We start from the raw sequence: 12955 nt of genomic DNA, 5'->3' as shown, positions 1-12955 counted from the left end.
GCATGTGCAGAGCAGGGTGAGACAGTGTATTGTTGGATTTTAAACAGTATACACACTTATTTTTAATGTTTTTACATTGCTATAGCTGCAAAATTGGCCAGACTGAAATGATCCAGCAAGAATTCATTTTCTGACTAAAGTTCCACTTTAAAGCAGAATTAAAGTGGTTGTAACCCCATTACAGCCACTTTAACCTACAGCTAAGCCTAGATGAAGGCTTACCTGTAGGTGCAAGAAATATCTCCCAAACCTAAAAGGTTTAGGAGATATTTGCAAGAATAGCGACACCGATGTCTACGAAGCATGGGCACAGGCGCACCGAGTGTGCCATTTCTAACCAGCGATCATGCTGTTAGTGATAGTGACGTCCCGGTAGCGGGAGTGACGTTATCGCGGCTCCGGCCAGTCACAGCGCGGTCACTCCGGGTATCATGGCGGCTTCGATCTCAGTTAAGTAATTCATAATGAGCTAGTATGCTATGCATGCTAGCTCATTATGCCTTTGCATTGCATGGTGTCTTTTTATTTATTTTTTCTTAAGAGGCTTTACTTCCCCTTTAAGCCCGCCTTTTCTTTACAGCCAAGGAAGCTGCTTCTGTTTGATCTACAACTGACGTGCTGCACATGTGATCATTTATGACACCGGCTATTTGATGGTTTGACAGTTTGATCGAGGACACAAGCAAATGTGACAGTTAGCAATCCCGACATTCCAAGAAAACTGTTTCTTGAAACTGTTAAATCAATGGGTTTAGTTCTGCTTTATGCTTTACTGCTGTTTGGGGGCTCTGGGCTCAGCAAAATGGCAGCTTCCAGCAAGAAGCAAGTTGTTTTGGGTAAAGTTCGGCTTTAAAGTGAAAGTAACCCCCCCCCCCCCCCTATCGTTTTCAGCCAAGTAAGCTGCCACCTTGGCCTCTGTTTGATTTTCAACTGCCATGATGCTGCACATGTGATCAGTTATGGCACCAGCCATTGGATGGTTTGACAGTTTGGTTGAGGACACAAATGTGACAGTAAGCAATCCCGGCATTTCTGGAATATAATAACCCTTTCACACTGGGGCCGCAGTAAAGCACCACTCGTTTTAGCGGTGCTTTACTGCTGTTTAAGTGGTGCTTTTTGGCCGCTAGCGGGGAGCTTTTAACCCCAAAAGAAGGGGTTAAAAACACTTCGGAAGCGCTGCCCATTCATTCCAATGGGCAGAGCATTTTGGGAGCGCTAAATAAAGCATTCCCAAACCGCCCCAAAGATGCTGCTTGCAGCACACATGAATGAATAGGAGGCAGTTTTCAGGCGCTTAGCAGAGGCTATTTACAGTGCTAAAGCACCTGGAAACTGCCCCAGTGTGAAAGGGTTCTAACTGTTTTTTGAAATTGATAAAGCGGTACCAAAACCATCAATTTACCAATCAAAAAAACAGTTATGCCGCGTACACACGGTCGAACTGTTTGACGTACTTAGTCCGTTGAAACACATTTCAGCGGACAATCCGCTCGTGTGTGGGCTTCAGCGGACTTTTTCAGCGTGCAGTCCGGAGTACTAAGAATTTCGGATTTTCCAAAAATCTGTCCGTCATACTTTGGTTTCAGCGGACAATACGGTCGTCAGTATGCTAGTTCGACGGACTAAGAATGGCGCATGCCCAGAAAGGATTTACACGGCGGAAGGGTGCTTTGCTGTGTCTTGGACTTCCTATTTCTAGTCCCGTCGTACATGCTGTACACGTCATCGCGCAAGCTTTCGACGGACTGTTTGTGCATCCGTGTGTGGTCAAGTCCGTTCAGTGGAAAGTACGACGGACTGTCCGTCGGATTGTATGATGGACTAAGTACGTCAAACAGTTCGACCGTGTGTACGCGGCATTAGACCCCTTTCACACTCGGGCAGTTTCCATGCGCTTTAGTGCTGGAAATAGCCTCTGCTAAGCTCCATACAGCTTACAGCTGGACCCTGGGCTTCAGAAAAATGGCAGCCTCCAGCAAGAAGAAACTTGAGCAAAGCTGGAGGCAATTTACAGCAGACCCTAATGTTAGTAGCATAATTATCAACCACTTAAATACAGGGCACTTATACACCTTCCTGCCCAGTCCAATTTTCAGCTTTCAGTGCTGTTGCACTTTGAATGACAAGTGCGCGGTCATACAACACTTTACCCAAACTACAGTTTTATCATTTTGTTTCCACAAATAGAGCTTTGTTTTGGTGGTATTTGATCACCTCTGGGATTTTTATTTTCTGCTAAACAAATAAAAAAAATTTGAGGTGGCACCGATGATGGGCACTAATATGCGGCACTGATGGGGTGCTAATAGGCGGCACTGATGGGTATACATAGGTGCCACTGATGGGCACTGAAAGGCAGCACAGGTGGGCACTGATAGGTGGCACACATGGGCACTGATAGTTGGCACAGATGGGCACTGATAGATGGCATGGATGGGCACTGATATGCACTAATTGATGGTACGGATGGATGCCAATCAGTGCCAAACAATAATGCCTGTCAATCAGTGATGTGGTCACTGATTGGCATCCATTGTGGGCATTGATTGGCATCCATTGTGGGCAGTGATTGGCATCCCTGGTGGTCTAGGGTGATATCCCTGTTGGTGACATCCCTGGTGGTCCAGTGTGGGCATCCTCAGGGGGGCTGCGCCGATAATCAATCAGCACAGACCCCTGTCAGAGGAGCAGCCGATCGACTCTCCGCTACTCAAGTCTGACAGACGCGTGTGAGGAAAAGCTGATCAATGGCTCTTCCTGTTTATACCGTGATCAGCTGTGATTGGACAAGGCAGATTGTGTGGTAAAGAGCCTCCGTCTGAGGCTCTTTACCTAGATCGGTGTTGGAGTGTGTCAGACTGACACACCACAACAACGGCCATGCGCACCCCCACGTAATATGACGTCCGGTCAGGATATTGAAACCACTTTGCCGCCGTCATTTTGCTATATGGTGGCCGGGAAGTGGTTAATGAGGACTGTATGTTCCTTGCTAAAGAACATTATTTTTTATCACGTTATTATGTGTAAAGATCCACTTCTTTTTTTTTTTAACAGAAAAGATCCACTTTAACCACATAACCAATTACAGTGCCATCTTCCCAGAACAGAAATAGAAGGGACAAAGTCAGTGACACTTTGGGGGTTATTTATGAAAGGCAAACTTGGAAGTAAAGTTGCTGTAGATCCGAGGGGGACATGCAAGGGAAATAAAAAACAGCATTTTATCTTGCACATGATTGGATGATAAAATCAGCAGAGCTTCCATTCATTTCAGATCTACAGCGACTGCATTTCCAAGTGCACTTGCAGTGCAATGTGGATTTGCCTTTAGTAAATAACCCCCAGTGTGTGTTTAGTATCACTTTAATTATGTTTACTCTAGCCATGTGTGTAGTTTGCAGGTGTCATTGGAATGAATGGCTGTGTGTGAAGGAGCCCTTTGGCTATGGCCTGCATGTATCAGAGGACAGAGATGAGTATGTGTGATGTGAGGAGGGGAGTTTGTAGGGGAAGTCTGATGAATCCACACAGTGACATGACACGTACACTGCGGTGTTCCCCTCCATAGAGTGTGACCCGGCCGGGGAAGCCCCGTGTGACCTCACAGTACTCGTGGTGACCTCACTGGTGTCATGATGTCAGCTGATTGGCCGCACACAGCGCTGTGATAAGCCCCGTGTACTTCCCAGCAGTCAGTCTGTGTAATAACAATAATAGTGATAAGAGTGAGTGGGGAGAGTCATGTGTGAGGAATGTGCCCAGCCCTGTGAGCCGTTAGCCCGCAGCCCATCTCCGAGGAGGTGTCTAGGCACACAATACACCAGGCTCGTGCCCGCCCCTCCTCTCAGGTACCTGTTGCCGCCGAGAAAACTAATAGCGGGCATTTGTATGAACAGCCTCCCGGCGGGACACCCCGAGCAGGTGCCCACGTTGTTAAGGGCACAGAGAGCGTGTACTTAGCTATCCCAGGCGCGCACACGACTAGCCATCCCTTCTCACTAGAGGTCCTACAGCGCCGCGAGGAGGACGGCGGGAGACACCTGCTGAAGCGTCGTGAGCGCGCCGGCCCAACACCTGCGGCTGAGGGAGCGGGCTCCCCCTATTAGTGACAGGGGAGTAGGAGAAGTGAGGCGCGTGCCCGTGTCAGTGAGGTGCAGAGGCGAGTGAGACGTCTCCGGCGCACTCTCCGTTGAAAGCCGCGGTGAGGTTGGAGGAAGAGCACCTGGGAAAGTTTGCACGTGCGCGCGCCGTGCCCTGTCCGCACTGTAAGAGGGTGCGCGCGCCGGGTGTCGGGGACGCGCGTAGGCAGGCTGTGGGGACCGGAGTAGGAGGGAGAGTCGGGCTGGTGAGAGAAGAGAGTCAGTAGTGAGTCGGGAGCAGCGGCTGCAGGACGGAGCCTCCCTGTGCGCTAGTCATAGCACCTGTCCGGACAACTTCTTCATTGGGATTCATGTGGTGACAGGCGGGACGTGGGTGACCTCTTGGTGACTGCAGTGTCAGGACAAGACAGGACTACAGCTACAGGTGCCCTGTGTTCACACCCGGCCGGTCCGGGCCATTACACCTTCCAGCCTGTGTCTCTGTGTGTGGGCTGGCATCGGGATCTTTCAGCCATGGCAGCAAATAGCCTCCTGACCGTGTGTGTCCTGTGTGCGACCGCCATCCGGACAGGTAATTGGTGGGGGGCTATGGATGGGGGGAGGGGGGCTTCCTCTGTCTACATTCAAAGTTTATGTCACCTGTCTGTATCTAGGTCGGGGGTGACGTCACAGCTGTCTGCATACCTGGCACCTAGGTGCATCTGCCCTATGATGCTCATTGTGCCCTCTGATGTGCCTCTGCCCTATGGTCTTTCTTGTATCCAATGAGCTACCCTATGAGCTTCCTTGTGCCCAGTGAGGTGCCTCTGCCCTGTGAGCTTCCTTGTGCCTATCTTGCCCTATGAGCTTCCTTATGCCCAATAAGGTGCATCTGCCCTATGAGCTTCCTTATGCCCAATAAGGTGCATCTGCCCTGTAAGCTTCCTTGTGCCCAGCGAGGTGCATCTGTCCTGTGAGCTTATTGTGCCTAATAAGGTGCATCTGCCCAATGAGCCTCCTTGTGCCCTATGAGGTGCATCTGCCCTACAAGATTTATTGTGCCCTATGGGCTGTCTCTGCCCTATGAACATCCTTATGCCCAGTGAGGTGCCTCTGTCCTATGAGCTTCCTTGTGCCCAATAAGGTGCATCTTCCCTATGAGCTTCCTTGTGTCCTATGGAGTGCCTCTGTCCTATGAGCTTCCTTGTGCCCAGTGAGGTGCCTCTGCCCTGTGAGTTTCCTTGTGCCCTATAAGGTGCCTCTGCCCTATGAACTTCTTTGAACCCAGTGAGGTGCTTCTGTCCTGTGAGCTTCCCTGTGCCCTATGAGGTACCTCCGTCCTATGAGCTTCATTGTGCCCTATGAGGTACCTCCGTCCTATGAGCTTCATTGTGCCCAGTGAGATACCTCTGCCCTGTGAGGTGCTTCTTCCATGTGAGATGCCCCTGGATTATAGAGAGCATCTGCCCAGTGGGGTGCCTCTTGATGTGAGCAGCCACTTTCTCGGTCAGGGCAATCATTTATTGAACATGCAATGGCCTCATTTCTTCAGACTGATGTCATGCTTTAGAAGTACCCTGACTACCTAACAGCCCTCCTCTCATACAGGACACAGCAACACTCCTAGGTTAGCATTGCCACCATGAGAAGACATTAGCATGGGCATGATGAGCAGTAGTGTCTTGCTGTTAGATGGGCAACCAAAAGCTAAAGCCAGGTTGATGCCCTGCCATACTTTAATTATTCATTCAGTTGACACTGGGTTTTGGCAATCGAAGTAATCCCGTAACAATGTGTGTATAATAAATCTGTCTTTTGTTTTGTCAACAAAACTTGTTAGAGGCTTTGCAGTCCATGATGTAAGATTCCCCCAGCCTTAGATGGGTAAGAATGGAATCTTTCACTTTAGCCATGACCTACTGTGCTCTGTGTATAGAAGCAGCACTGTGCTGTGGATTGAATGGGAATAATGTGACGCTTCGTGTCTTCTCATCCCAGGCTCAGTCCTTTGTGGCGTCATGGTCATGTTTCCTTACATCTGTTTATGGTAGATTTGGAGATCAGAATTATACAGACACGCGCATTTATCACATATATTATTATAGCCTCCGTCTTTGAGTAAAAGTCAGCCAACTGAGCAGTGTTGTATGGCTTTTCTTGGCTCCTATAACTCCAGTAACAGCCTCATCAGGCTATTTCACTATTGAAAAGTGATTTATATCTCTCGCTTTTTTTTTTTCCCCCCCTGGGCAATCCACAGTCCTTATGTTGGGTGGTAACAAAGACTACACAAGCACAGTAGGACCCTGAGTTGATTTGTGGCTCCTCTTGAATGGAGGAGTACCCCTGAGCCTCATTTGCATGTTGAAACCTGTTTGCTGCTGAACAGCTTTGGAAGTGTTGTGATGGTGTGTGCATCCTTCCTGACCTGCACTTTTACATGTCTACTCCAAGAATAAAGCCTTTCTTAATTCTTCGGCTCGTAGTTAAGGGTGACGTCTCTCCTATCTTGGAAAACTAACATTTGCTCACTTAGATGTTTGAGTTTTAAAACTTTACCCTTAATTCAGACAAAAGAGTGGTGGAAAATAAAATAGTTTTTTTTTGTGTGTGAAAGCTGTTCTACTGGTTTGGCTACTCAGCCCTGAAGGCTGGTGTGAATAATTGTTCCTACCACTAGTATTCCTGTGTGAGAGGAATGCAAACATAAAACAAAGGAACCTGATTTTCAAAGTATACTTACTGGTCAGTTTTTTTTTTTTTTTTTTAAAGAGGTGGTGGGGGGAGGGAAGCCTCAAGCACCCAAAAGCAGACCCTATCATTTTCTTTACTTTCATAGTTACATGGTTAGTCAGGTTGAAAAATGACAGACACAAGTCCATCCAGTCCAACCACAGCTTTTTATTTAAATTATGCTCCCTTTAATAAATAACAACATAAAAATAAAAAATCTCTCCTATAAGGTATTTTGGAAGTTGAAGGCATAGGGTGTGGCTGTACTTTAAACAGAACTGTAATAAATAAAATAAAAAAAATCCCTCCTTGGTGAAAAGCACAGCGACACAAGATTTGTGGTCATATATTTGCTACTTGATCTTCCAGTGCTCTCACATCTCCAACTGTCTGCGCTAGTGGGCTATAAAACAATTTTATTTCAGAATTTAACAGCAGCATCCATCTCTCCAGTATTGTAAAGCAATTTGGAAGCTGTAATCTGTGGAAGCAGTCCTGTGCCAGCATAGTGCAGCAATTTTCAGTGGATTTTAGACTGTCCCCTATGAAATAACCGGGCTCATTTTCAAGTAATTGCCCAAATGTTGTAGCCAAAAGTGTTTATATCAAGACATAAATAATAGTAATAACCTTGATGGACATTTGAGCACTTTATAATGAGGGGATTTTCTGTGGCTCATCAGTATTCTAAACATAGTTTATTTGTGTTTGCTACTTGAAAAGTGTTTTAGGTGATTTCATTGCGAGTCACATGAATTCTGTAATATGCATCCTGCGTGCTTTGCAACCCCCCCTCCCCTCCTCCTTTGGCTGTAATTATACTGCCAACTTGTGGATATAGGCAGCATCACATTCTGATGTAGTGCTGAAGAGACTCAACCACAAACATCTCTTTCTAGTTGTGTTCCAGCAAAAATCTGATAAAATCTGTGCTGCTCCCTTTTTTTCCCCTAATGTCATACTCCAATGTAAGCGTAAACATGTAACATTTTTTAAAAATTTTCTTTTCTTATATGCTACTTTGTTGCATTCTACAGTGGCTGCTTTTTTATGTATTAGTTGGAAATGTCTTTGTTAATTTTACAACTGTCTGTATATGTGTATATCATTTATACAGACTTGTTTTATAACAATCATAGGCTGTGCCGATTGTTTGTGGACAAGATATCACAAATACTCATTTTGTGTCATTAACCATTTGATTTAATTGTCAAAGTTTTCCAAACTAGCACTTAGATGTGATGGATGATTTGTTTATACTTAGAATAAAAAGAAAATCAGTTTAGCTTTTAAAGGGTGTGTTCACTGCACTCATTGAAAAGCCATGTTGCAGGGTGATGCAGGCATACTGTTTTTCCACGACATTATAAAAGAGGGCATAGCATTAACATGACTGATATTTGATGTTTGGAAATGACATTTCACAAGCATTGGCTTTCTTATGTAGATTTTTGGCAGCATGCTGGTATTTAGTACAGATGTTGGTCATGTATTGTTATATTAAAGCATAAGACAATCTTTGTTCTCCCCGGCCTCTGGGTAGAAACATCAGGTTTGCCTTATGGTCCATGTCTCCATCATAAAGCTTGTCAACTTTATTTTTCATAAAAGCAACGGTCAGATTTACACATGATGTGTCTCTCGGCTATTTATATTTCCAAGCTGGATCTAACTTTATTGTAGTTCACTGGAGCGTGGCCAGTGCACAAATGCATTTTTTTTTTTTATCCTTTTGCTCTTCTGATCTCTTAGTAGAGGAAGCTGTAAGGGTGTGAAACAGTCAAGCTTGGAGAGTGCAAACATATTCTTTTACAATGTGTTGTAATTAGCAGTGACAAAAATGCCAATACACCCAATTGGAAATGTAAGGATTCAAATTCAGCTGTCTGCAGTAAAGTGACAGCTGTAACTAAAACATCAGTAGGTGAATGGGAGCGTTAATTTGGGAAGGAGATGACTAGGAATTACAGAAAACACTAATCCCAACCCAGTTCTTTGACAACTGAATACTTCAAGCTTAATTCGCTAAGCTGTAACAATAATTTTTCACCACAACTGTTATTTTTAGCCACAAGAAGCAATCAGAAATAAAAATAAGTGACATGGCTGAAAATAAGTGTTATGGCACGTAACGCATGCATTGCAGTTTAATGAGCAGAGCCTATCAATGCATATTCCACATTTTGAAAGATTTTTATTTATTTTTTTAATACATAAAACATTTACTAGTGTGCTACCATAGAATATCAGTGGATAGAAATTGTCTTGATGTACACCCCATTTAAATAGTGAAATAAACTGTTTAAATACTTGTAATTATAATATTTATACTTCCAAAATGATTTTTAATTCCATATAATTAGTCTTGTGTGCCACACACTTCTGCCGAGTGACACATGTCATGTCTGGTTCACCTTTCAAAGCCATCTGTGCATCTCTCCTGTTCAGAGCACAGTGACTCAGCATCAGTACTGTGCCAATTCATTATCCAGTCAACAGGGTTTAGTAAATCTGAACCAGGAAGTAATGAACCAATCTACCGGTCTGTGCAGTGTGGCAGAGGTGTGCCAGTGGCAAGACTGGCTTAGCAGAATCTCCTTTAGATTACCAAGTTCAAAAATATATATTACAGCTGTTTTTTTAGATGTCTTTCTGATTTTTGATACTTTTTTTTTTGATACTCTACTTTTCTCTATAGTGTGCCAATACATTTCCCAGTGCTTTTTACACTATTTATATACCACTCACTTCATTCCGTGTTCCTGAAGGTGCTACCAGTTCAGTGACTACCACAGTTGTACACACATACACAGACACTATAAAGATGGGACAGTATGGATGGGGGCTGGTTAGAATTTGGGGCTGTGTGTGTGAGCAAAACAAGACTTGTCTCTACCCCCTTGGTTCATTTCCTTTGCACAAGTAAAGTTGGTTGATGTATAAAGAAAAAAAAGTGACATTTTTTACTAAAGCCGGCCATAGATGGTTCAAATCTCAGCCGGTTCAGCAAGGACGGGCCAACATTTGAACAATGTATGGTCAGGCTGAAAGTACACAAGTTGATTGGCCAATCAACTTGAGTACAAGGAGCCTGTCGGATTTTACATGCAATTATTGCTAGCAGCTAATATAGCAGTAAACATTGTGTTCTCCCAGCGGGTATGGATTCCCCCGCCTCCCTGCTGGAAGAACACAATGTCTTCACTGGAGGGAATCTCCCATCAACACTGGCTTGAAAAACATTTCGCATTTATTTCCAGCAGTATTGAATATGGACACGGAATGACCCATCCAACTATTTCTGCTATATAAAATAAACAATGAATTCTCAAAGCCCTGGATAACTTATCCTGACTTAATTTATTCATTGTCCCCAGGTAAGCTGGCTACATAGTTGCCTCCTTTCTGTTCCTGCCTTTTATATACATGGTAGGGTGATTTATATGTGCGTATTTATACACAAAACTTTGGAAATAAGGCCTCTTTTGACTGTCAGAATGTGTCTGAACACCAGATTATCATGAGTGGTTTATGGCACCTTTAAGACCTAGAGCTGCCTGGTAATGTGTAAGTTTATAAATAAAATAGCTCGGTTCAGGAAAGGATTTTTTTTATTGAATAAAATCACAAAGCAGAGGCACACCAGGCACTAAAATACATAGTATCCCTTCCATACAAATTATCTCTCGGCTGTGCCAGGCTTTTGAGACACTGGGGTTGATTTAGGCCTCATGCACACTGGAAGTTTTTCCAGCTGCTCCTAGGGGCACCTAGGGGAGGAGGAGGGCACGTTCTGATCACGGAAATTATGTACCCCACCACAGTGGCCTTAACAGGGAGAAAAAAAGATTACCCCATAAAAACAAAGTAAATCCAGCTAGAAAAAATAAACAAAATGGCCAATGATGTTTTATTTTTCTGTTCTGAAGCGGATGGTGTAAATCTGGGTGGAACTCCGCTTTAAGTTGTTGAGTAAGTTGCCTTGCAAAGTGAAGTCTATTTGCCTTTAGCATATTAACCCAATGCATATACATATAACAGACATTTTCTTTTTGGGCAGGGAATATTTCCAAATAAGCCATACTCAGAACTGTTTTCAGAAACAGTGGTTCCTTAAAGTGAATACCACTAGATTTAAATGATAAATGCAACCAAATCTCAATCTGGCCATACACTAGTAGATTTTCAAAATGAACATTCATACAAAAAAAAATCTCATCAGTATATTCAGTGACTTGACAATTGTTGCTTGAATGTAGTTTAAAATGTTGTTTGCGTTTAATATTCAATTATGGAGTATATGGACTTTTCTGATTGAAAACCGCATTCACTTTCAGAAATTTGTTTGAGAAAAAATTTCCACCCTGCTCCTTCAAATTTCTCATCACTGTGCTTGAAAATGAATATCATTGTGACTCCATAATGAAAATTGGATGAACATTCTTACAATAAACATTTTCAAACAGAATTCTGCAGGTGTATGGTCAGATTCAGTTTGATCTTAAAGTGTTACTAAAACCACAACAGTAAAATCAGTGTGTATATGCAGTAAAGCATGCTTATTATACTCACTGTGGAACCTAAGGGATTAATCCTCTGCATTTTGTAAAACTGCTGTTTGATCCTTTATGCACAGATCCTCCCCCTTCTTGCATTGCCCCCAAAACATGTCCATATAATAATGGAGTCAGGCTGCACATGCTCAGTTTGGTGTGTATTGCTAGAGAGATTTTTTTTCTTGGAGGAGAGCATGCGATCAACACAGGGCCAATCAGCATTGACCAAACAGAGGGTCAGGGGTCCTGCATCTTGATAGGACAGCCACTGCAGCATGAAACTCCTCCTACAAGCCTTAATCAGGCACTGATAGCAGTCACAAAACTGCTATATACTGCTGATGAGAAAAGGGATTTATCGCTTTATAGTTACTAAAATAATTGCATTTCCATGTTCTGTGTACTGTGGGAGACCAGATATAGTGAATGCAGGGTCCTGGGTTTAGTAACATTAATCATCCCTCAGGCCATGTAATGTATTCTTTCACCATAACTATGATGTATAATTGGGGTTTATGTTTAGAAAGTGGTGTCACCTGCCTGTCACCCTTAATTCTCCATAAAAATGAAGGTGCTTGATTTAGTATTTCTAGGAAAGAAACGCTATTGACTTATTATGTTTCTCTCTGGTAAACTAGGCTAATGTAAGAAGGGTGATTAGCAGCACCAGAGCTGCACTGATATAAATGTGGGATGCCCTTTAAATCACAAAAAGGGACGCTCCGCTTGTTTGTACCCCCCCACCCTCCACTCCACCCCGCTCCCACTCCTGGGTAAGATTGCCGCAGTGATTTAAATGGAAAGTTCGGCCTCCCCCACCTCCTTCCCCGCAGTCTTCTGGGATAAGTCATAGATCCCAGAAGACCATGGGACCATTCACAAGGAAACAGGCTGTGAAGCTGCAAGGCTTCACTTCCAGTTTCCCTTACTAGAGATGCTGATGGCTGCACCCGAAGCCGATTGAAGCAGATTGTGTAGTGGGGAAGTTGCAGATTTTATTAAGAGGTACCAGAACTGAGGTCCAGGGTACTGGTGTCTATGACAGCGCTTTTGTAAAAACCAGTCCACCACAACAGACGTGATATCAAATAGTGGTTGCGTGGCAGAGGGTAGTGTTTGGCTGCTTTTTCATCCCAATAGTGGGGAGCCAGGAAACTTTTTTTTATTTTTTTTTATTGATTATTAAACATACTTCTTATGGAGATATTCATGATAGATATGCATTTCATGTTCTGTGATACACAAGTTATGAAATATACTCTTCTTTTCACGTTTCCTTCCCAGCTTTCAGAGAACAACCCCATATGTAAGCGTGCCCAGGCTATTTGCAGGATTTATCATTGCAAAGTGTTTAGCTTCCTACTTATTTGATAACTTTTGCTGTTTTATAATAATTTAGACAAATGATTCCTCAACTGAAGGACGCTAGTTTGTTCTTTACTCATAATAATAATAATAATAATAATGTTGCCAAAAATGCTATAAAAAGCATGGTTTTAGTGAAGAACATTTGTCGGATTGTAACAGACATGCTGTTTAATATGGCTTGTACTGTGCTAACTATAGTCAGAGAGTCATTAC

At 43.6% G+C, this 12955-nt stretch overlaps 1 protein-coding gene across 4 annotated transcripts in view; it reads left to right on the top strand.

Moving 5' to 3' along the window:
- The first annotated feature begins 4130 nt into the window (after positions 1 to 4130).
- The window catches only part of ALCAM (activated leukocyte cell adhesion molecule), a 153232-nt gene continuing 144407 nt past the window's right edge, over positions 4131 to 12955 (top strand). The window contains exon 1 of one of the 4 annotated variants that reach the window (XM_077482460.1): positions 4131 to 4677. In XM_077482460.1, the coding sequence (XP_077338586.1) occupies positions 4620 to 4677 (58 nt within the window). In that variant the 5' untranslated portion in view covers positions 4131 to 4619. The remainder of the gene's footprint in view (positions 4678 to 12955) is intronic. The other 3 variants (XM_077482459.1, XM_077482462.1, XM_077482461.1) reach the window with 3 other exon arrangements.

The sequence above is a fragment of the Lithobates pipiens genome, unplaced genomic scaffold (genome assembly GCF_037356315.1).
Source record: "Lithobates pipiens isolate NorthernLeopardFrog02 unplaced genomic scaffold, aLitPip1_a1.2 Scaffold_16, whole genome shotgun sequence".
Lineage (NCBI taxonomy): Eukaryota > Metazoa > Chordata > Amphibia > Anura > Ranidae > Lithobates > Lithobates pipiens.
Note: the sequence above shows the minus strand (reverse complement) of the source record. Positions and strands in the feature narration are given on the sequence as shown.